The sequence below is a fragment of the Lithobates pipiens genome, unplaced genomic scaffold (genome assembly GCF_037356315.1).
Source record: "Lithobates pipiens isolate NorthernLeopardFrog02 unplaced genomic scaffold, aLitPip1_a1.2 Scaffold_22, whole genome shotgun sequence".
NCBI classification, from domain to species: Eukaryota; Metazoa; Chordata; class Amphibia; order Anura; family Ranidae; genus Lithobates; species Lithobates pipiens.
In genome coordinates, this window is record NW_027507784.1 from 329082229 (window position 1) to 329107637 (window position 25409).

At 41.4% G+C, this 25409-nt stretch overlaps 1 protein-coding gene across 1 annotated transcript in view; it reads right to left on the bottom strand.

Annotated features, from left to right (window-relative positions):
• Positions 1-10771: 10771 nt before the first annotated feature.
• The window catches only part of IGFBP5 (insulin like growth factor binding protein 5), a 33868-nt gene continuing 19230 nt past the window's right edge, over positions 10772-25409 (bottom strand). Inside the window, exons 2-4 of the mRNA XM_077450037.1 lie at positions 14035-14246; positions 11898-12017; positions 10772-11193 (exon numbers count right to left, since the gene is read on the bottom strand). Coding sequence (XP_077306163.1) covers positions 11062-11193; positions 11898-12017; positions 14035-14246 — 464 coding nt within the window. The 3' untranslated portion in view covers positions 10772-11061. The remainder of the gene's footprint in view (positions 11194-11897; positions 12018-14034; positions 14247-25409) is intronic.

The following is a 25409-nucleotide window of genomic DNA, read 5'->3' on the forward strand; positions in this document are numbered from 1 at the left end:
ACCCTGCACCCCCGCACACCCCCTCCCCCTTGCATCACAACTCGATACTTAGATAAGCTTGGCAAGCTCTCCTCTCCCTGCGTGCGCCTGTCACTGTGCTATCCCGCAGCGCTGCCACCGCTATAATCGCGGAGGGGAGTGGCGGCCTGACACCCCCCCAGTGTGTAGTACCCGGGGCGGCCCGCACCCCCCGCCCCCTACTTAGTACGCCTCTGAAAAGATGGACGACAAAACAAATTATACAGGGGTGATAACCCTTCCCTATGTTTTCCAAAAAGCTTAAAAATAGTTTTTTTGACTGGAGCTACACTTTAAAAATGTACCAGTTGAAAATTACAAACAGATTCAACTTAACACAACAAACCTACACAGTCCCTGTCTTGTTTGCCTGTATACTGCTGTTCTGAGTATATAGGGCCTGGGGGCCACACGCATTTCCTTTTTTTAATATGGGTACGGGGTTCCCCTTAATATGCGTACAAGACCCAAATAGGCTGGTAATGGGCAGGGAGGGCTACCCATGCCATTTTTCTGAATGATTTTCAACCATATTGCAGGAACCAGATATAACATTAAAACCGCAAGCAGTTTTAAATGGTGTTATTTCCGTTTAATGTCATTGTGTGCAGGGACTGTTCTAAACACGGGAAACACGTGGCACTTCACAGGCATACTACAGACACCCCCCAGGCACCATATGTAAGGGAATATTTCACTTTTTTTTTTCACTTTAATCGTCATTAAAATCAGTGCTCCCGCCAAAACGGCCGTTTTTAAAACTTTTTTTTGCATTGACCCATGTCCCCTGAGGCAGGAGCCAGGTCTCCAAACCCTTTTTAGGACAGTATCTTGCATATTAGCCGTTAAAATTAGCACTTTCCATTTCGAACGTTCGAGTCCCATAGACTTCAATGGGGTTCTAACGTTCGTAACGAACGTGGGGTCCGTTCGAAAGTTCTGGTGCGAACCGAACCGGGGGTGTTCGGCTCATCCCTAGTGGTATGTGTGGAGAAAACCCAGGCACTGCTCATCACCTGTCCAGTACAGTCCCAACAGTGAAGCATGGTGGGGGCAGCATCATGCTGTGGGGGTGTTTTTCCAGCTGCACAGACAGGACGACTGGTTGCAATCGAGGGAAAGATAAATGTGGCCAAGGGATATCCTGGACGAAAACCTTCTCCAGATTGCTCAGGACCTCAGACTGGCCCGAAGGTTTACCTTCCAACAAGACAATGACCCTAAACACACAGCTAAAATAAGGAAGGAGTGGGTTCACAACAACTCCGTGACTGTTCTTGAATGGCCCAGCCAGAGCCCTGACTTAAACCCAATTGAGCATCTCTGGAGAGACCTAAAACTGGCCGTCCACCAACATTTACCATCCAACCCGACAGAACTGGAGAGGATCTGCAAGGAGGAATGGCAGAGGATCCCCAAATCTAGGTGTGAAAAAAGACTCATGGCTGCATTTCATCAAAAGGGTGTATACTGAGAAAAGGATCTGAATACTTAGGACCATGCAATATTTCACTTTTTCTTTTTTAATAAATCTGCAAAAATGTCAACAATTTTGTGTTTTTCTGTCAATATGGGGGGGGGGGGGCTGTGTGTACATTAATGAAGGAAAAAAAAATGAACTTAACTGATTTTAGCAAATGGCTGCAATATAACAGAGTGAAAAAATGTATTATTTATATATATATATATATTATATATATATATATATACACACACACACACATATACACACACACCGATTTTGTGCACTCCCATACACCTCTCTGGAATAACGCCCAAATGAGTGAACTAAAGGCACTACCCGGTACCAATCTGTGGGCATCTAGGGGAGTGATCGACATACATCAGGCGATTACCCCACTGGGAGTACACAGTTTCCAATCACTACAGGATGAGTTCAGGCTACCCCCACACATGGCATATAGATATGCACAATTGTGTCACGCTCTTCTAGCCCAATTCAAGGATGGTCTCCCTAACCCACAAACCTTACGCATGACAGAAGTGGTAATAGGTGCATACCCTCTAAATGGGATCTCTACTTTATACACCGTGTTAAGAAATTGCTCAGTAGCTCAGATAATAGATACGGCTAAGCATAGATGGGAGGAGGAGGTGGGTCCCATAGGGGACGAGGACTGAAGAGATTCTTGAAAATACCAAAAAAGCTTCCCCTAGACCAGCCTTTCTCAACCTTTTTAACACAGGGAACCCTTGAAATAACTTTCTGGCCCCAGGGACCCCCTACAAAAAATGACTTTAACTACAACTCATGGTATGTTAGTGAGATGGTCAGTGGGAATAATGGTCCATATGCTTATGGTCACTGGGAAGAATGACCCCTATACAGATAGCTATAAAGATCAATGGTGTCAGTGGGAACTTCTTTGAGATGCAGAAATTGCTCACGGAACCCCTAGCAACTTCTGGAGGAACCCTACGGATCCCATGGAACCCTGCTTGAGAAACCCTGCCCTAGACTGACAGATTAACTCAATTATATATTATACATAAATCCTATCTCACACCCGAAAGGCTTGACAAATACCAGACCACTCGGGATCCGCGGTGTCCAAGATGTACTGACCGATCCTGCTCCTTCTACCATCTAATATGATGTGCCCGGCCATTCAATCCTACTGGACACAGGTGATTCGATTTTCTGCATGACTGCCTGGAATCACCCCTGCAACTAGACCCCAAAACCTGTTTACTGGGCCTACTCCCAGACACATTGATTGATAAGTTTCAGGTCATCTTCCTATGTGAATCACTATTTTGTGCTAGGAAAACGATAGCAAAGCTCTGGATGCGCAGTGCCCCCTCCCCCCTGGGTCCAAGCATGGATTGGGGAAATGAATGCAACACTACCACACAAAAAGGTTATATACCAGCACAGGGGGTGTCCCGATAAATACCATAAGGTTTGGGCTAGATGGCTTGAGACACCAGACACCTGTACGGAGTAGGCCTATCTACTGCCAGGTATATATGGAGCTAACGGATAACACTAGGGTATGCTTTGCCTGGACTGACCACGGTAGACCCACAGGTGGCCAAAAGACGACAAGCAATATGTGGGGACGCAGAGTGCTTGGTTGTGAGGAAAAGAATTATGCACGTGTATGTAAAAATGATTTTTTCCGATATGTAACTCATGCACTAAGCCTATATGTTTCTTGTACCTTTATTACGAATAAACTTGAAAAAAAAAAAAAAAATTATATTGTATGTATATGTATATATATATATATATATATATATATATATATATATATATATATATATACATATATATATATATACACATATATATATATATACATATATATATATATATATATATATATAATACACATATATATATATATATATACATATATATATATATATATATATATATATATATATATATATATATATACACATATATATATATATATATACATACACACACACACACAATATAAATTTTTTTTTTTTTTTCAGTTTACACAAAAAATATATAAATAAAAAAAAAATATATATATATATATATATATATATATATTATATATATATATATATATTTTTTTTTTATTTATATATTTTTTTGTGTATTCCCCCCCCCCCCCTTTTTCCGCTCTTTAATTTCTGCGTCAAAATCTGTCGATTTAATTTTAGTAACAAAAGGTTGATTAAAAACCATTAATTATAAAAATGGTATACATAACTTTATTAAATAAATGCTTTGTCATGACAAAAAAAAAAAAAGAAGAAAAAAAAAAAAAAAAGGGGGGGGGGGGATCAAGATTGGAGTAACATAAATTTATAAGATTAATAAATAGCATACAGCAATCTTCACTTTTGTAATAAAATGCAAGAATTTTTTTTCTTCTTTTATTAAGTACAAAATGTTAAACAGAACTTACAGTTTCCATCGTGTTCAGATTTCAACAAGCTTTCTTAAACTATATCTTTTTTTTTTATTATTATTTATTTTTTTACACCGGTTATGATTATGAATAACTGTAATGTAAAGATGAATAAAATGAACCCAAACAATAACAGAGATACAGGGTCCTGTAAATGGATACAGTGAAAACTGAAATTGCAGAATGGACATAAATGAAGTCCAATTGTAATAAACGGTGTTGTGGGAAATTTTGTGTTAAATGTGACCAGGTATCTGACATTGTTAAAGTGATTTTGCCAAAAAAAAACAAAAAAAAAAAAACTGTAAGTGAATGGTCAGCTGATTTTATATAAAGTCCACTGGCTGAAGAAGTGTGAAAGAATTTATTTAAAAAATAGTGCAAAAATACTCCTGAAGTAGTGGTTAAAAAAAAAAAAAAAAAAAACACAACAAAAAAACGCTCAAAGTCCATATTGCTGCATTACCAAAAAAACCAAAAAAAAAAAAAAAACACCACTTTCACAAAATGTGCTATTCTAACTGGTAACATTCTTTGACTAGGGATGAACATATTTAAACTTGAAAAGTTTTATTTACAGATTTTAAATAAGTGACATCTCCCCCATTATTTTAAATGCTCTATTTGTTCTGGAAAAATGGGCTAAAGTAGACCGATTTTAGAATTATGACTATTTAAATCCCGTACACACATTTTTGCTAGCCCCTGATCACTGCCTGACTTTAAAAGTAAATTTTATTTTATTAGTCTTAAAATATTGTTCACGATACAGAAAAAAATAAAATAAAATTAATATTCCATGCACATAAGATGCTATTTACGTGGATACACACAAATTGAACTTTTTTTTTTTTTAACAAAATATACTTCTGAAATGTAAATTTATATATTTTTCTTATTTCTAAATATATTCATTTTTTTTTAAACTGGGACTTTGTTTTATATATATTATTCTACCCTCACAGATCAGACATCACTAAGCTCTCAAATCTTAACACTTGCAGATTACCAACCAACCATAACCAGAAAAAAAAAAGAAAAAAGGAAGATAGCAAAAAAGGTTTGCTCTTTTCTATTGGCATAATTGTACGCACAAAAAAAAACCCCAAAAAAGTTGATTTAATAAAACGGAAGAGTGAAAAATCTGGTGCAGCTCTGCATAGAAACCAATCAGCTTCCAGTTTTTTTTTTTTTTTTTTGGCAAAGATTAATTGAACAAGCTGAAGTTAGAACCCGATTGGCTGCCATGCAGAGCTGCACCAGATCTTGCACTCACCAGTTTTAGTAAATCAACCCCAAAGTCTCTGATTATGCTTTCAAAGTTTTGATGAATGTGGGTGACCATATCCAAGGTTTTATTTTTATTTTTTTTAATCCATGTCCACTACATTGTGTAATGTTTTAATTTTCCAAATGACAAAATAAGGCAATTACAATGGGGTAATAATAGGAGGTCACAATTCAAATGGTCTTTGCAATGTATCCATTACATTAATGTAGAAGCCAAAAATGGTCTTCATAATGACTCCGAAATGTCAGGTCATTGCAACTGCTGTCTAGTTTCAGTCTCTTTACACCTACAGTGTCCCCACTTAAAAATAAAGATCAAATTAGCCATAATCAGGAATCCTTTCCTATGCTCTAGAACAGCAATCTCCAAACTGTGACCCGGGGGCCGTAATTGGCCTTTTGCCTGCCTATATCCGACCATTGGGGCACTGTTCCTCCTACCGATACCATGGTTCATAGTTCCTGCCATCAACACCAGCGATGGGATGCTATTCCTCCCACTGACACAAATGAGGGGCACAATTCTCCCACTGACACCAATGATGGGACACTATTCCCCCCAACTGCAACCAAACATGGGACACTGTTTCCCCCAACTGCAACCAATGATGGGACACTATTCCTCCCACTGATATCAATGATGGGACACTATTCCTCCCCCAACTGCGACCAATGATGGGACACTATTCCTCCCACTGCTACCAATGATGGGACACAATCCCGCCCAACTGCGACCAATGATGGGACACTACCCCCCCCCCCCCCCAACTTCGACCAATGATGGAACACTATTCTCCCCCCCAACTGCGACCAATGATGGGACACTATTCCTCCCACTGCTACCAATGATGGGACACAATCCCGCCCAACTGCGACCAATGATGGGACACTATTCCTCCCACTGATACCAATGATGGGACACTATCCCCCCCCAACTGCGACCCACTGCTGGTGTATTGTTTACTCCCTCAGATGCCAGGGCACTTCTTCCACTGGCCACAGTTCGACCCCCTAAAGTTTGAAGGACAGTAAAGTGATTCTTTGTTTAGAAACTGTGGATGACCCCTGCTCTAGAAATTAAAATTAAAATGTAATGAAAACAAAATGTGTCAATTCGGACATGGAATGGGGCCAGGGGACTCCAAACTTTCTAAGCAAAGGGCCAGTTTATAGTCCTTCAGACTTTAGGTTTGTGGATAGCGGGAGTGCAAATATTCTTGTCATTGTCACATTTGGTATTAGGGGAAGGAATAGTGTTCCATTGTTGGAATAATATGGATAAATAATGCCCTAATGGGGTCATTGGAAGAAATTGTGCCCCATTGTTGGTGTCAGTTGGCAAAATAGGGTCTCATATCGGGGGGGGGGGGGGGGGGGGAGAATAGTGGCCCAGGGGCTGGATAAAGGGAAGCAAAGAGCCATGTAGACAACTGGTGTAGGTAAACTGGTAAGAGATAGACTACCAATATAGGCTAGTGAGCAAAACAATATATTTTTAAAACTATATTGGTTCAGGAAATTCAGGTTTCATTTTTTTGGCTAATTTCTTTTAAGGGGTTGTAGGTTAAAGAAATATGCAACAAAGTCCATAAAGGGGGGCAGCTACCACAAGGCTGCACAGAAGACATCCTCCTGTGGCCTCCTGTACCTTTTAGTGTGCCTGACCACTGCTGTGATCTGCTGATTCAGCCCCACAAAGATGCCATGTATGCCCGGATATTGGGGTTCGGCCAAGCATGCCCTCCCCCCGTCCCCGTCCCAATGCGTGAGTGTTTTGGGTTGCCAATAGGTTCCTGAAGTACTGCATTGTGGGACAGGGAAGAAAAGGTTCACTCAGTCTATAAAATTGACATCTTGGCTCTGCAGTGGACTATGGCAGCAGATGAAGACCATGCCCACATGGGCCCAAGGTTACGCCATGGCTCTTGAAGGTGGCCACTTTGCAGCTGCTGGGATATTTTGAAAATGTGACCATTTTCTTTTGTTCAAAAAAAAATTATTAAATTTAATTGGCTGCTAGGGATGAAAGCATATTTAGGAGAATAGGTCTGAAGAGCATTAATACTGTATTCTATAGTATACACCAGGTTATCTTTCTCCTCCTTTTTGGTTTTACCAAGACATGACGCATCTTACAAACCGAAAAAGCATAACATTCATTTTCTTTCTACAAGTTTACATATTTAGCACTAGTATGGACGATTTGGTGAATACAAGATAAAACTGCAGTTATTCCAGTGCCAAAAAGTAGCAATATACAACTGTTTAATAAGAGAACTAATAATATTTAAAAAAGGCAATATAGTCCAACAGATAATTGGCTGCTACATCCCTTTTTCAAAAACATATAAAGCTCTCTAAAATGTGTTTAAACTAAATGCTTATCAAGCATACCTCGATTTTTTTGATAGCTACAACAACATCTTTCTATCCATATTATTGCTACTTCTTTACCCAATTTGATAGACATGCATGTACTCAATAAATTTTAGGGAAAAAAGTGAATTAAGTTTTAAAAAAAAAAAAATAAAAAAAAAAAAAAAAGGCTGAAAGAAATAATTTAAGAAACTACAACTGCAAATGTCTGCAGTTTTGCTTTATTTTTATAAAAAAAAAAAAAAAAAATCATGGTACAAAATATAAATTAAAAAAAAAATACAATAAAAAAAATTGGTGGCGAGAACAAACAAACAATCTCTACCAACAATAAAAGAACTGGACAGCATTATCGAAAAACATCCAGAGTAAGGATTTGCATCTTTTGCCCTGTGAGGCGGTTGGACAAATATTATTAGACCTGGGTGGTACAGTTTTTAATTTTGCTTTTTGGATAATCTGGGGGGGGGGGGGGGGGGGGGAGAGAGAGAAGAGAGAGAAGAGAGAGAGAGAGAGAGAGAGAGAGAGAGAGAGAGAGAGAGAGAGAGAGAGAGAGAGAGAGAGAGAGAGAGAGAGAGAGAGAGAGAGAGAGAGAGAGAGAGAGAGAGAGAGAGAGAGAGAGAGACTTTAACAATATTCTGGAAAATCTGAAAATGAAAAAAGGTTTTCCACATTTAGAGAACTTCTTAAGCTTTATAGACTTGAACAAGTGCTCTTTAAACTCAAAAATAATTGCATTTAATTTCTTTGTCCTGGGTATGCATTGATAAAAATCAGGCAGATGTGGTTACATCCACTTAAGATTAGTCAGGATATACAGAAGGTCCCAGGGCAATAGAAATAAAAAATAAAATAAAAATAAAATGGTAATACATGGAAACCCATACATAGAAAATGTTGAAAAAAAATAAAATAAAAAAGCTACAAAATAAAGTCAAAGTGGTTTACGGAAATTGCAAGAGACAGGTGTAAAAATAATATACTAAAGTCTTCTGAAGGTGGAAAACGCGACAATATAAACCCAACTCTGACCTTTCAACTGCTGACAGCCACCCAAGTCCCAGCTTGTAGTGCCAGTCTGGGGAGTTGAAAGACCCATTCTTTGCAAGGCTAATTTAGAGCAAGTCATTTTAAAAAGGGGTATGCCACTGGTCACTAACACTAAATCAGCAATATATATTTGACCAAAAAAAAAAAAAAAAAATAGTTACAGGAGTAATATACAAAGCTTTCAAGAAACGTTGCAACGCACACACACACACACACACACACACACACACACACACACACACACACACAGCAGAGAACATTCAGAAATTGCCGAGCTCAAGAGAAAAAGTCCATCAAGCATTCCAACCGAACCGTAGTGTTAAATTTGGCCAGCGTCCTCCATTTCACTTTTTGCAAAGTCCATGTGCTAACTTTTTGTCTTGCATTTATTTTCCTCATCCAGAAACTGAAAGGCAGCGAGTCAAGGAATACCAAGCATAACAATCAGCAATGCTACGTAATGAAGTCTAGAGCTGGTCATCCAATATGGCAAGATTGACTTTCCAATCCAAAATTCCCAATTTTGCAAGAAAGTTTTGAAGTCTACAATCCAACGCCAGTCTTGTTTTTTGTCCTTCAAGATGTTGGGCTTGGGCATACAGGCGATTTTCTTTTAAGTGAATACGTTTTCATAGCTTTCCTGTTTCCAATACTGGAGTGTCCATCCATTAAAATAGGAACAAGAGAAACTGGTTTGTGACCACCATGTTCAAAGTTATCGGTCTCACATTAGTAAATCTACCCACTGCTTCTGGCTTTTAAAAAATAAAAAAAATTCTTCCTAAACCTCTTACCAGCTCAGCATTTAAAAACAAAAAACTTCCCTATGGCTTTGTAAGACTTAGAAAAGTGGTATCTAAAGCCTTCATTTATTTTGTTAAAGCCCGAGTCAAACAAGAGAGAGATCGACTCAACCATTTTTTCCCCGATGCTTAAAGAAACACAATCTTTCCACTTGTCCTTTTAGCTTATATTTTTCAACAAACCATTGAAACGTCAGTAAGAAATACAGCACCAATTATTCGGCAAAACATAAAAAATAGGGTCGGGGGAAGGACTGGGAGAGAGCAGGTCCGTAACCAGGCTGCTAAAAAGTGCACTATAGGCCTTTAGTATTACACATGGAACCTGAACTAGTGGGTGATGCCTTCAGCAATGGACCATTTTTAATCATGTGCAGGTATAATAAAAAATATTGGCAGCAAAGGGGGTTTGGGCAGCTGTTATTGAATATTCTGCCAAAGGCAGAATAGAGAATAAAAAAAATGTATTAGATTTTACAAAATGTAAAAAAAAAAAAAAAAAAAAAAAGTCACAGCTTCTCAGCAAATGCTCAAAAAAAAAAAAGGACTTTCTGCTGTCAGATAAAGTAATCAAGAGCGTTAAAAGGTGAATCTGCACACCCAACTTGAAATAAGTACTCAAGCAAAATGGTGCCACGCTTCTAAGGACTGAAAACAAGCTGTCGTGTAGAGAATTCGGTCAAGTTTCTTTAAAACCATGCCTTGATTGACACAGAGTCAACACAACGAAAAAATAAAATTATGAAAAGAGAAAGTGCTGCCACTGTTCTTTAAGCATTATTCGTTTCATGGAGTGCATTGTTACAAGTGTCCTGTGCCCTGTCCCAAAAAAATAAAAAATAAAAAAATAAAAATTGAAATTAAAGTGACAGGCAAAACGATTTTCTAGGCCTTCAGTCAGTCAGTGAAAGCTGAACCAAGATCTGACCTCTTGGTTCATTTTCATCGACATCATTCAGTCTCCATGACTCTGTCGGCACTAACCGGGAGGGCAGGAAATGTCTGTCTGCGTTGACAAGCCATCTTTCAAGGATTTTTGGTTAAGCCCCAAAAGCTTACCAATTTTTTTATTTTGATATTTTTTTTTTTTTAAACAGAACATACATTTTCTCTAAAATATTAGATGCTCTGTCACCTTCCTCAGTCAGACGATACAAAAAAAAACGAACAGCATGGAGCCAAGAAAAGCTTACAGGGAGTTTCCCCCCCTTGTCAAAATAAAAAAAAAAAAAAAAAAAAAAATTCAAAAAAAAAAAAAACGCAACAGATTCTCAAAACGGAAAAACCTCAACTTTTTAAAAATTCACTTTTTCCGTTGCCTCAAGCTTCACTCCGTTTTTATTTATTTTTTTATTCAACAGAAGTTCACCTTTCCTCAGCTTCTTCATCATTGTCTTTATTTTGTGTTATCTTCTGAAGCATTCAATCATTTTTTTTTTTTCCATTGCCGATGAGATGAGGAAAAAAAAAAAATAGAATAAAGAAATAAAAAAAATTTTTTAAAAAAAAGGAAAAAATAAATTCCTCTGGATTTCCCAGGAACATGTAACAAAAACAAGAGTGATTGTGTCCACCTGGGCCGTCTTAGCATTACTGAGATCGCGGCAGGATCATTCGATGTTGCTGCTGTCGAAGTTGTGGCACTGCAGGTCACCGGCGGCATAATCGCTTCCGGGAAGCTTAAGTCCGTATTTATCTACGCACCAGCAGATCCCACGCTTGCGACCTCTGGAGGGCTTGCACTGTCAGGGGGGAAAAAATAAAATACATTTTAAGAAGGTGGAACTTCTGAGTGAAAATAGTTACATAGAAATTAATACTAAAAATTCAGAATCCCAATCTGGATTTGTTTTGGAATAAAAAACAAACAAAAAAACAAACAAAAAAACAAAAAACAAACACAATTTAATCACTAGTCATAAGTTCAAAGGTATCCTCATCGAGGGAGCATGATACAGTGACATCCAAATAATTGCATAGTCGCTATTAAAATCTACTGAAGACTGCCCCTGGCAAAAATTAGCTGCTTTTAAACCTCTTAAGGTTGAGTTGGGGTGGAGGAGGGAGGTGGACCTCAAAACAAGGTCTTTAGGCAATAGATGAGACCCAACGAGGATCAAACACCTGCTCCACTCCAACAAAAAAGACCATTTACTATTTAATTAAAAAAAAAAAAAAAAAATTCTTCCTGAAGACGTACTATGAAAGAGGTGAAAGATAATGAAATTCGAGATGGTCTGCCACCCTTCCACGCCCACCTAAAATCTTTCAGCCCTAGGCCCTCACCTAAGTGACCTTTTAAAAAAAAAAAAAAAACAGGCTTGTGTACAGATGACAGATACTTTTCAATATTACTAATCAAAGTAAAAGCAAAAAGTCCTTTGTTGTTGATACTTTTATGCTCGCTTGATGGATCCAAGTCAGACATTGTTGGAGATGTTCTTACTTGTTTCCTTTTGAAGAATCCTTTACGGTCACAGTTGGGAATATAGAATGCCCTTGGGTATACACGATGAGACATCTTCATGTCCTGCATAACGGTCTCCATCTGTCTACGGCAAGGACCCTGGGAAAAAGAAAAAGTATTGTTTCTTAGTCATTGTAGCAGAAGGAGGTTGATTTCACAAGTTTTTTTTTAACTTTAATGTCCAGTTGTAGACAGAATTTTTAGTTTTGAATACAGTGGGCAAGGTTTAGAACAGGGGTCTCCAAACTTTCTAAACAGGCCAGATCACTGTCCTACGGGCTTTAGTGGGACCAGACTGCGGCTGGTGGGAGTAAAAAATGTTCTGCCATCAATGGGAGTAAGCAATGACCCACAATTGGTTTTAATGGAAGGAATAGTACCCCATTGTTGGCAGCATTTTGAGAACTAGTGGCCAATTGTTGGAGACATTGGGAGGAATAGTGCCCAATTGTTGGAGACATTGGGAGGAATAGTGCCCAATTGTTGGAGACATTGGGAGGAATAGTGCCCAATTGTTGGAGACTAGGGATCGCACCAGAACCTTCGAACGGACCAAAAATTTGTACGAAATTTAGAACCCCATTAATGTCTATGGGACTAGAACTTTCGAAATCAAAAGTGCTAATTTTAAAAGCGAATATGCAACAGACAACACCAGCAATAAGGGGTATCTTCAGGTGTATACTGTGCTGGAGGCACACAGCAACCACTTTAACTCCTGCAGATGCCTGTATTAGAGAACACCAGCAAAAACGGGTAGATACAGGTGCATACTGTGCTGGAGGTCCACAACACCCACTTTAACTCCTGCAGATGCCTGAGAAAAGAACACACTGTCCCTGCCTATCTTGCTCTTTCCCTGCATGCCGGAACACACTACACAAGGCTGCCGCGCTGGCGGCCTTATATATAGTGGGGCGTGTACTAAGCCACCCTGAGCTATAATGTGGCCAATTATGTCTCTCCTCGCTGCCGGCGCTGCGATTGGCCAAGCATGCGGGGTCACTGTGCATGCTTGGCCAATCATGAGCCAGCAATGCACTGTGATGGCGTAGTGCATTGTGGGGCGTTCGTGCCGCACGAATTTGGTGCGAACGGTCCACAAAGTTCTGAATTTGCCGAACAGACAAACGGCCGATGTTTGAGTCGAACATGCGTTTGAGTCGAACACCGAGCTCATCCCTATTGGAGACATTGGAAGGAATAGTGCCCAATTGTTGGAGACATTGGGAGGAATAGTGCCCCATCATTGGCATCAGCGGGAGGAATAGCACCCCAAGGGCCAGATAAAGGCAAGCAAAGGGCCCCATCCAGTCCTCGGGCAACAGTTTGGAGACCACTGGTTTAGAACATCAATCAGGTTTTTATTGGGAGATTTCTACTTTCTATGTGTCATGACTGCCACTCTATGATAACAGGATGAGAAATTAGGAGACTGGAGGTTACCAGGACAGAAAGACACAGCAATAAACTCAGACTGGGTTCACATATGCGGGGCCGCGGTTTCATGCCTGGGGTCAGGTGCGAATTTTTGCCTTAATTTGCACCTGAACAGGACCCAAAAATGCACAAGACCATTTTGCAATCCGCTCCATGGCTGCCCCCCAGAAGTGTGTGAATTGGCTCCATTGAAAGCCGGTCACACTCGCCCGTCATGCAAATAGGATCCAGTGAAAACCCCTCTCTCTCTCCAATGGGGACAGCAAGAAAAAAACAGAAATCGATTTGTAGCCCTCTCAATTCTATCCAAAGGAACATTTACGCTTGAGCCTTGGACCAAGTATGCGTGTGAACATGTTGTAGAATGTCTCAGGTTTTTTTATTTCCACTTGCAATGTGACACTGTAGAATACCAGGACAAGAAAGAGGAAGAATGCGGGTTTACCAAGACAGAAAGACGCGGTAATAAACCCGACCAAGGCTCCCATTGGTGTCAAATGGGAAAAGGTTCCCAAGACGTAGATTGAAACAAGACGGAAAAGTCAATTGCAAGCAGCAGAAATTTGATGGATCCTTCTGTTGACTCTTACCGTAAAAAAAATAAATAAAATATAGTGTAACATAAGCGTTTGACCCATCACATGTTGTCCAACCAGTCATTAACACCTTCACTCACCATCTCTGACTCGATGCTGTACTCGGGTGAAGAGTGGGTTTGGCCTTTGTTCTCCACGGACACAATCCTCGAGGCAGACTGCTTTTTCTGCCGGAAGTTGTTCAGGGCGATGGCTTTGTGATCCGAGACCCCTTGGCCCCTTTTGCGTGGCTTTGTCGGGTAGGTTTCTTCGGTCTCAGATGTAGTCGGGTCTTCCTCCCTGGACTCCCGCTCTACAAGAGATTGGAAAATGTTGAGTCCTTTGCAAGACGACACCATGGACAAACCATTCTTTAAAAAAAGGGAACTTTTTTACAATTCAAAACAGGCAGCTGTACTTTTTGCTAATAAATATAGGAGGCTTTAAATCAGAACACACATTGGGAAAGCAGCAATGCCACCTTTGTCAATATTGGTGCATATGGGGAACAGTGATGCCACCACTGTTACTATGGGTGCATGTGCAGAACAGTGATGTTGCCACTGTAAATATGAGTGCACATGGAGAGCAGTGATGCCACCACTGTAAATATTGGTGCATATGGGGAATAGTGATGCCACCACTGTAAATATGGGTACCTATGGAGGAGAGCAGTGATGCCACCTCTGTAAATATTGGTGCATATGGGGAACAGTGATGCCACCACTGTTACTATGGGTGCATGTGCAGAACAGTGATGTGACCACTGTAAATATGAGTGCACATGGAGAACAGTAATGCCACCACTTTAACTATGGGTGCATATGAAGAACAGTGATGCCACCACTGTAAATATGGGTGCATATGAAGAACAGTGATGCCACCACTGTAAATATGGGTGCCTATGGAGAGCAGTGATGCCACCTCTGTAAATATTGGTGCATATGGGGAACAGTGATGCCACCACTAAATATGGGTGCCTATGGAGAGCAGTGATGCCACCTCTGTAAATATTGGTGTATATGGGGAAGAGTGATGCCACCACCGTAAATATGAGTGCACATGGAGAACAGTGATGCCACCATTTTTACTATGGGTGCCTATGAAGAACAGTGATGCCACCACTGTAAATATGGGTGCCTATGGAGAGCAGTGATGCCACCACTGTAAATATTGGTGCATAGTGATGCCACCACTGTTACTATGGGTGCATGTGCAGAACAGTGATGTCACCACCGTAAATATGGGCAACAGGTATGTAACCATTGTAAATAAAACCTGCATATTATTAGTAGCGATGACACCACTGTAAATATAAATATGGAGAGCAGTGATGTCAATACTGTAAAAATAGTTGTATATGACGATCAATGACTTAACCACTATAAACTTGTATATAAAAAAAATATAGTGATGTCATCACTGTACAATATGACTCTATATTGAGTACAGATAGCAGTGATGTCATCAATGGAAAAACATGAGAGTGTATAGAGTGCAATGAGGTCACCACTTTAAATATTAGTGTATATACAATGCAGTGATGTCACAAATGTATTTATGACTACATATAAAGAGCCGTGAGGTATATATACACACACACACAATATATATATGTAACATTTGTTAAGGAAAGATGTCGCTCACGCTAACAGAAGTGAAAATCAGTTTTGGTCACTCTTGTAAAATATAAATTACCATTTAAAGTAGTGTTGTCAATCTTTTAAAATACAATTCTGTTACAGAGCAGTAATTATATCTCCCCCCATATTCCCTCAGGGGCTGATGTCAATGAATTATGCATTCCATGGCTCTGAAAATGATTTTGGCTTTCCACTATTCATGACTGCCAGTAGGGGGAGACACAGCCCATCATTTAAAAAAAAAAAATAAGAAAAAAAAAAAACACACACCACTAATGATACTACCATTAAGAACACAATGGGCTTGCTTGTAAAAAAAAAAAAAAAAAAAAAAAAAAAAAAAAAAAAAGCACTGCCCCAAATACCCAGTAATCTTCCAGATGTCTACAACCTGTGCTGGAAGAGTAGCACTGCAGCTTTGCATGGCACGTACTGGAGCGCATTGGCCAACAGCTGGTGGCCCGAGGTTGAAAGACATTTAGGGGTTGATTTACTAAAGGCAAAATAGACTGTGCACTTGGCAGTTGCTCCAGAGCTTAGTAAATGAGGTAAAGCTTCACTTTGTAAAAAAGTACTGCAAGCAAGAAAAAAAATAAAATAAATAAAATGCATTTTTTTTCTTGCACGTCATTGGATGATGGAAGTCAGCAGAGCTTTTGCTCATTTGCTAAGCACTGGAGCAACCGCAGTGTGCACAGTCTATTTGCCTTTAGTAAATCAACCCCTTAAAGTTTGGTCTTCAGCAAGCCATGATTGCGGCACTGCGTTGGTGTCAATGGAAGTGGCCTATTGTTGACCTCCAGCTGGACAAGAAGTCACAAAATAGCTGAACTTTGAACTCTCTTGGGACAAAAAAAAAAAAAAACCTAGATTGCAGAAAGATGGAACTTAGGAAAAAAAAGGGTTCCCATAATTAAAGTATGCAAAAGATGAAAAAAAAAAAAAACAACTAAACAAAAAGTTATGAGAAGCAGACAATTTGTATTGCCTCCTCCACAGGTTTGATACCAAAATCTACAGCAAGGTCAAAGAACTGACATCCTCCAAATATTAAAGTTCTCCATGTTCCATTTGCACTGCTGGTGGGGGGGGGGGGATTGGTGCAAAAACAGCACCTGACCTAACTTCTCACCCTCCCGTCCAGGGGGCGCAAACACATGGGCATTTCCCTCTTTAGTGACAAGGGCTGTGCTATATATACCCATCACCCAACTGACAGCTGAGCTAACAAATCACAGGATGGGATAGAATAATTTTTTTACCCCATCGCTTGAAGAGAGTGAAACTTGCACCTGCCCATTGAGGGCAAATATGGCAATGTCCAACAGGCTGCCTAGTTTTGTATGGAGTGTGAAAGAACCTCTGTCGGGTCTTTATTGCCATGTCCTAGTTGGAGTCCCCAAATTATATTTCCACCACCAATCTGAACTCCAAATCATACATCGGAATCCTTTTGGGAACCAGCTCCCAATTCCCCGTAAATGCAAAATTTAAGAAGAGTCAAAAAAAGAAAGTATTTAGAATGTGTGGCTAATCCAAAAAGTAAAAAAACAGTTTTGATATCATATATCCACAATCATATCAAAACAAACAAACAAACACACACACACACACACACACACAAAAAAAGAAAGTTTAAAATGTCAACACGTCTAGGTTGTGAATACACAATTACCAAAGTCTATCTAAACAACCCAATTGTAATTCAACCAAACATATCTAAATCCAATCCAAAAACTTTTACAGTGGTCACCAAAAGCCAAGGGAGAAATCAACCCATATTAGAGACAATTTTTTAAGATTTCTCCTCTACCTGAAGAGGTTTTCCCTCACTTCTTGTTGGGTCTTCAAAGCAGGAAGTGAAGAGAAATGTAAATGTTTCCAATTGGATAGACCACAGAAAAAGTTCAGAGGTTTGAACCGTTCCTTACCCTGTCCAATAGCAAACAAATGTTTAGGCTTTACATATACCATAATATGATTTTGTGACAGTGGGAAGGGATACTGGATTTGAGAAGGCAAACCCAATGGGTCCCCAGAGGTTCCATTGCAACCGGCTCTTGTTTCCACACTGCTGTTTGTCCACAGTGGCACCATGTCCCTTTTTCTTTAAGAAAGTCCCTCAATTCTGCAGACTATCCCGCTCTAAGAAATCCCCCCCGCCCATCAAATGTCCTACCAGATAGGAGAAAATAAATAAAAAAATGGCATGCGAGGTGCACCATCAACTTTTCCTAATACAGGAATAGGCAGTGGCGGAACTACCAAGGTCGCACTTGCGACTGGGCCATGGTGTTATGCCACCTTCGGGGGGGGGGGGCTGTCGGATTGTAATGCCTGGTACACATGATAATTTTTTGTTTTTTCTATTCAGCCTAGTGGGCTGAACGAAAAAAAACAAAAAACTGAGCTCTTAAGGAGGCCCTGTACCATGATGCAATGTTAGTACAGCGATCTCCCGCTGAGCTATTGTGTTCTGACAGGGGGGCCGCGCACCCTGCCAGGCATTGGCTGAGAATGCTGATTGGATGCCGATTGGCTCCTGGTTTTCCAGCATGCTCCTTCGACAGATCTTGGTCTTGAGGTCGGCTTTCGTCAAACAAGGACCTGTACACACAGGACGACTTTCAGCCAGTATCTACTGTACCGGCTGATTTCGGGGCATGTGTATAGGGCTTCAGGATGGTTGCACACTGTTGCGACTCCAAAGTTGAGCGATTTGCTTGAGACTTCCTTGCAACTTGTGATTTAACATTGCATTCTATGGCACTCAAAATCGCACCAAAGTCACAGAAAAGTAGTGCTTTTTTTGTCGTTGTGACTTGAGTTGTATTGATTAAGACAGAACCCATTGAAATGAAGGGCTCCATGACAGATGGAAAGGGCCCCCAATGGTCAGAGGGGCCCACATAGTTTCTTGCACCAGGGCACTGAAGGTTCTAGTTACCTCTCTGGGAATATATATTGTCAGTTTTCCTGGAATGCTTCGGTAACTACCTTTTAGGTTCATATTAAATATGCATAGGTAAATTATTATAAAGAAGTCTAGCCAAGAACGAACCCTTCTGTTGCTAGGCAGAAAGTTGCATCTCAACCTCTTGATCCAAACCTTCTGTCCTTTTACAGCATCACGGTGACCTTGCTGTCAGCTATTCAATACTGTTGAAAAGACCTGTGACACTGGCCCAACCCCCCATGACTATCAATTTCTCAGACCAACTCAATTACCTCTGCTCCTTCCCTCCCACCTTTAAAAAAAAAAAAAAATGCAGTCACAGCCCCCCTCACAATTGGTCTAGCCATCTATGGCCGTGCAGGTTCAACAATAGTGTCTACAGCTGGGATTAGATGGGTCACCAATACGGTAGAAAGCAGTGGACCTCTAGAAGGGCAGGAACAGACTGGAACCAGGAGGACATTAGAAGAGGATGGCTAAGTAAACAGAAAGTCATTCCTAAATGAGCCACCTGGACTTTCAGGCAGTGAAAGGAGGACAGCTGTTCAGACTTACTAGCTGGAGGTCTGTCTGTCAATAGAAGAGTTTGGTGACTTGTTTGTAGAGTCTAAAACTTAATTACAGTTTAGAATGTGGATGTTTTACCCCTTTTAGTCAGTTGTCACTGGAGAAAGTGGTCCCGTTGGAGGGATCTCTTTGTTCTTTTTTATAGACCAGCCCGTCTCAACCTTTTCAACACCCTTAAAAATAACTTTCCGGTCTCAGGGAACCCCTACTTAAAATTACTATATCTACAACTCATGATACATTAGTGTGATGGTCAGTGGGAAGAATGCTCCTTATGCTTCTGCTTATTTGAAAGTTACACCCTTACAGATAGCTGAAAAGATCAATAGTGTCAGTGGGAACTCAGAAAGGCAGAAACTGCCAATTGCTCAAGGAACCCCTAACAAGATCTGGAGGAACCCTGGTTGAGAAACTCCAATTTATACATTGATTAAAGAGGCATCAAGCTGCTGTTCCTCATCATGGTTCACACTGGTCAAGCTGTGAGTGGGTCCTATGCACACAAGAGAAGTCACTAGAATGGCACATTGACCCGACTCCATTCCTTGAAGCCTCTACTGGAGCTTCTTCTGCGTGCACTTTGCCTGTTCTCTTCCTAAAATGCCACAGGGGGTGACACCGCAAAGGGGTTTTGTCAGCCATTTTTTTTGGTGTCATCTGCCAAAAGAAAGGTGTACAGAAAACAGTCATATACAGAAAGGGTCTCCAAACTGTCTAAAGAAAAGGGCCAATTTACTGTCCTTTAGACTTTAGCCCTTGTACACACGGTCGGACATTCTGACAACCAAATCCGTCGGAATTTGTCCGACCGGATTGTGTCTGAAACTGTTGCATACACACAGTCGGACCAAGTTGTTGGAAAATCCGATCGTTCATAACGTGATGACGTTATTTAGTTACGATGGGACTACGTTCAGGCTAGTAGCCAATAGCTTTGGTCTAGGAATTTGATCTGAGCATGCGTGGCACTTGGTCCGATCGGAATTCTCTACACATGATCGGAGTATGTCCGATCGGACCAGTTGGTCGGAAAATATTTCCAACATGTTGGAAAATTGGGTCCGACGGATATTCAGACGGAATCAGTCCGATGCATACCACACACAGTCGGATTATCCGACAACAGGGTCCGATAGGACACATTCCGACGGATTCTCCGACCGTGTGTACAAGGGCTTAGGGGGGGCCAGACTGTCCCCAGTGGGTCTAAACAATGCCCCATCTTTGGTATTGGGGAGAAATAGTTGGCGTCAGTGGATAGGATAGTGCTCCATCATTGGGGTCAGTAACCATTGTTGGTGTCAGGGGCAGTAATAACGCCTCAAGGGCCAGATGAAGTCTGGAGACCAATGATATACAAGTCGGTACAGTTTTTTTACTCTTCATTTTTGTTTTTATTTTTCGCCCAGAATGGCACATATCTGCCACATATTAGAGTCAACGCTAATCATGGATTAATATTTACTGGGCCTTTTACATAGAGTCCTGCGGGCCTCCAAGGGAGACCACACAAGTTACAATCCGACGGCACAATCTTCTTTAGATGTAGTGCAAGGGCCTGCCTAAAGAACATTGTACAGTCGATCCAAACGCAATGGCTGTTACTGAGGCTGACAGATTGCAAAGACAGCAGATGGACAAGTATGGTCTACCACCTTCTTCTCCACACACACACACATACCGGGATCGCCTTGAGGTGCTGGGTGTTCCAAATCGCCTTTGAGTGTCCCAAAGTCTCCTTATGCGGTCTCCAAAATATAAAAGAACTTGACAATACAACAAATGAAATAGATGGTTTAAGTAGGCCCCTCGTCTAGCTTTGGTAATATAAAAGAACATTGTGTGGTCAATCCAAATGCAATAGCAACTACTGGTACAGACATACAAGGATAGTAGGCATACGCTTTACCACATTTTTTCTCCAAACATGTATGCCGGGATCACCTTAGAGTTCTGGATAAAGTTTCCATCCACTTTGAGTGTCCCCATATCTCCTCCTGGATTGCCAAATTTCTCTGTATTATGTAGAGCACAAGAAGAGTGGGACCTCTCAGCAATGGCCATGTTAGGCGTACATCTTGAGTCCCTCCCCCCCCTCATTCATTTTTTAATTAAAGATGATATCAGTACAGTATACAGTGAAATTGCACAATGGGGATAAAATAAGTTAACCTTCACATATTTACTGTATGTGCACCATTACCGTAATTACTGTAATAGATGTATATCTTGGATTTGAAGCTCCATGAGAAACTCCATAAAGTTGGGCTGTCTATTGAGGTTACAAGACCGCCGCAGACCGGACTACTGGAGGGAGAAGACCGCCGCAGACCGGACTACTGGAGGGAGAAGACCGCCGCAGACCGGACTACTGGAGGGAGAAGACCGCCGCAGACCGGACTACTGGAGGGAGAAGACCGCCGCAGACCGGACTACTGGAGGGAGAAGACCACTGTAGCTACAACTAGAGCTTTGCCGAGTCCTTTATATAGAAGGCCAGGTATTTTTTGGAGAAGCTTGTCTGGCATTACAAGAGCCTGAAACAGGCCATGCTATTCAAGCAGTAATTGCTGATCCAGGCCAGGTCACTTACAAGGGGGGGATTGTGTGTCTCACGGCAGCGTGTGGAACAATGTGACTTTTCTCTGGCGGGGTCGTGCTCATGAAATGGGGGGACCCGGCATAGTTTCACCCACACTCTCCCAGAGGGGCTGTAAATCTGAGGCACAGCAGCGCTACTGACAGCTAAGGAGTTCAAGACAGCAGAGGGAGAAATCTGGAGAGAGTTCTTTAAATTTAAACCAGAGAGGCCTGAGAGTTGGGTAATTCAGCGTAACAATGTAAGCCCAGATCAACGGATATCTGTCTTGATGCAAGGAGAAAAAAAAAAAAAAAAAAAAACAAGAACCTCTACTATAGTTCAGAAAAAAAAAAAAGGTAGAAATACTTCTATCTAGGGAAGCAAACTACTAAGAATTTTGTCTCTTAACCTGGGAGAGCTGCAGATATGTAAATGATAGGATCTCCTTTGCCACCTCCCACCTCCTTTTCTCACATTTGTATATATAAAGGTTTTAACTTTTTAGCATTCTTGTGATGAAACAGCACTTCGATTTTCCATGCCTAGGTGAGAATGGTGTTCACCTCCACCCTAGGATACTGCGCATGCACAGATTTGCTGCAGGATATCGGGGTCCTGCATATGTACAGGTTTACAGGTGGAGCTGGTACAGAAGTTTAGCACTTAGCATGTCTGCGCAGTTCGGAAACCCCACTGCCCCCCCACACAGACCACAAGGAACCGTAAGGCCAAGCAGAGCCCTTGAGCACATCTGCATCAAGCATAGTGGTGCGGTGCTGGAGGGGGGGGGGGCGGGACCAAAATTAAAGGGGGCTAAAGTCCCTCTTGAATGTCAGACTTACTATAAGCAAATACTGTTCTTTGCAAGGGAATTTTCCCTTAGGCAGGCCATAGACTGTGCAGAGTTTGTTTCTTGCAACCACAGGTTGCAGGAAAGAAATGCACATGATTCTCCCTCTAAACACAGACAGACAGTGTTCACAGAGGGAAACCTTCCTGCCAAGCAATTGTCTTCTCCTGGCGCGGGAAGCCCCCCCCCCCCCCCCCACCGGGAGAAGACAACGATTATCGCTAGCGGCTATAGTAATCCATATAGAATCACTTTAACATGTTAAAAAGTGCAGGTGAGGCTTTAGGGATTGGGTTTCCATTTTGATGTTTTTGAGGCAGTGATTGTTTTTTTTTTTTTCAATAAATAACAGCAATGTTTACAAACAACTATTCTGAGATATTATCATGTTTGCTCCGTCTATAAATACAAGGCTAATTTTGGCTATGTGTACATCAGACGTGCCGATCTTCCTCTCCCCGCGGTCCGGTTTTTTGATGAGCCGGCGGATAGAAAACAGATGCCTATTTGGACCCTTGCTGAGGAGGCGCGCACAGGGCAACTTCTGCAAAAACATACAGAGAACAACCAAAAAAAAAAAAAAAGAAGAAGCAGGATGCAAATAATTTGTCATCCACAGGGCATGTTATATGGAGAGGCCTGTGACGTCTGCCAGGGCAGCAATCTGCAAGGTTTTGCAGTAAAGGAATGATAAGGGGAGGGGAGGCTCTCTGGGGACCCTGATGTAAGTGGGGGGCTCTCTGGGGACCCCGATGCAAGGGGGAGGCCGTCTGAGGACATACATGTGTAAAAAAAAAAAATAATATAACACACACACACACACACACACACACACACACACACTAAAAGTATTGGGACACCTGCCTTTACACGCATGAATTTAATTGGCATCCCAGTCTTAGGCTGGATTCACACCTATGGCATTTTTAGTGCTTTTTGCATTTCGCAGATTTGCACTACAGAACGTGTTCCATAGGAATGGACTGTAGTGCAAATTTGCAAAAAGCACTAAAACTGCATAGGTGTAATTCCAGCCTAAGTCCATAGGGCTCAATATTGAGTTGGCTCCGCCCTTTGCAGCTATAACAGCTTCAACTCTTCTAGGAAAGGCCGTCCACAAGGTTTAGGAGTGTGTCTATGGGAATGTTTGACCATTCTTCCAGAAGCGCATTTGTGAGGTCAGGCACTGATGTTGGACTAGAAGACCTGGCTCCATCTCCAAAGAGGTTCTATCGGGTTGAGGTCAGGACTGTGCAGGCCAGTCAAGTTCCTCCACCCCAAACTCGTTCCTCTATGTCTTTATGGACCTTGATTTGTGCACTGGTCCGATTCATTTAGTGAAGGGGGGGGGCATTCCAAGACATTTTGGACAATCTTAGGCTCTTAAAGCGGGATTGCACTGTGGAAAAAAAATATTAAAAGCCAGCAGCTACAAATACTGCAGCTGCTGACTTTTAATAAATGGACACTCACCTGTCCCGGGGTCCAGCGATGCCGGCAGCCGAGGCCGATCGATCGCTCGGCTCTCGGCTGCTGCCGTCACTATTCTAGGTGAGGGAATCAGGAAGTGAAGCGCTGCGGCTTCACTTCCCGGTTCCCTACTGCGCAATAGGAATTGTCCGCACTGTCACTGGGACCCGTGTGTGTCCCAGCAGACAGCGCGGCAGGACAGGAAGAGTCAGACTCCCGTGGGAGTCTATGCCCGGAAGTGGGTGTAAATACCTATCTTTGACAGGTATCTGCACCCCCCTCCCCCCTGAAAGGTGCCAATTGTGACACCGGAGGGGGGGGGGGGAGGGTTCCGATCAGCGGAAGTTCCACTTTAGGGTGGAACCCCGCTTTAACTTTGTGGGAATAGTTTGGGGATGGCCCCTTCCTGTTTCAACATGACTGCGCACCAGTGCACAAAGCAAGGTCCATAAAGACATGGATGAGCGAGTTTGTGGTGGAAGAACTTGACTGGCCTGCATGGACTCCTGGCTTCAACCCGATAGAACACCTTTGGGATGAATTAGAGCAGAGACTGCGAGCCAGGCCTTCTCATTCACATCAGTACCCGACATCAAAAAGGTGCTTCTGGAAGAATGGTCAAACATTCCCATAGACACACTCCTAAACCTTGTGGACGGCCTTCCCAGAAGAGTTGAAGCTGTTATAGCTGCAAAGGGTGGGCCAACTAAATATTGATAATAATATTGGTAATTACACACACTAAAATTTATATATATATATATATATATATATATATATATATATATATATATATATATATATATATATATATATATATATATATATATATATATATATATATATATATATATATATATATATATATATATATATATATATACACACACATACACAAACCACTCATCCATGCAACCAGAATACCTGTGAGAATGACCCCTTATGTTTTTTTTTTTCTTCTTTTTCCCCCTACAGTTTTATTTTCTTAATTTTGTACATTTAACAGCCCTTTGGAGACTGGTGAAATATCAAGGGTTTAAATTGACACCCAGACACTTTTAAGAAAAAGAGATTGAGGACACAGATTCCTCAATCCTTTCTCTACAGCCTCAGCTTCAGAGTGAATGAACAGAGGCTCCCTGTAGTTCCTCCACCCCAGAGGGAACGAACAGCGCTCTGTACATTCACAAACTGAAGAATTGTATACATAGGGAAGGCCACAGGGGGATTAGTTCTAGCCCCCCCCCCCCATACTTACATGAGTCCCATCACGATCCAGCAATGTGCACAAGAACCTCAGGTCTCAGGGGACTCACTCCTCAGTGGCTGAGGCAGCAGTATTATATAGTATTATAAACAAGACTTTAAAATCACTGGAAGGTCCATGAAAGAAGATAACATATTACCTC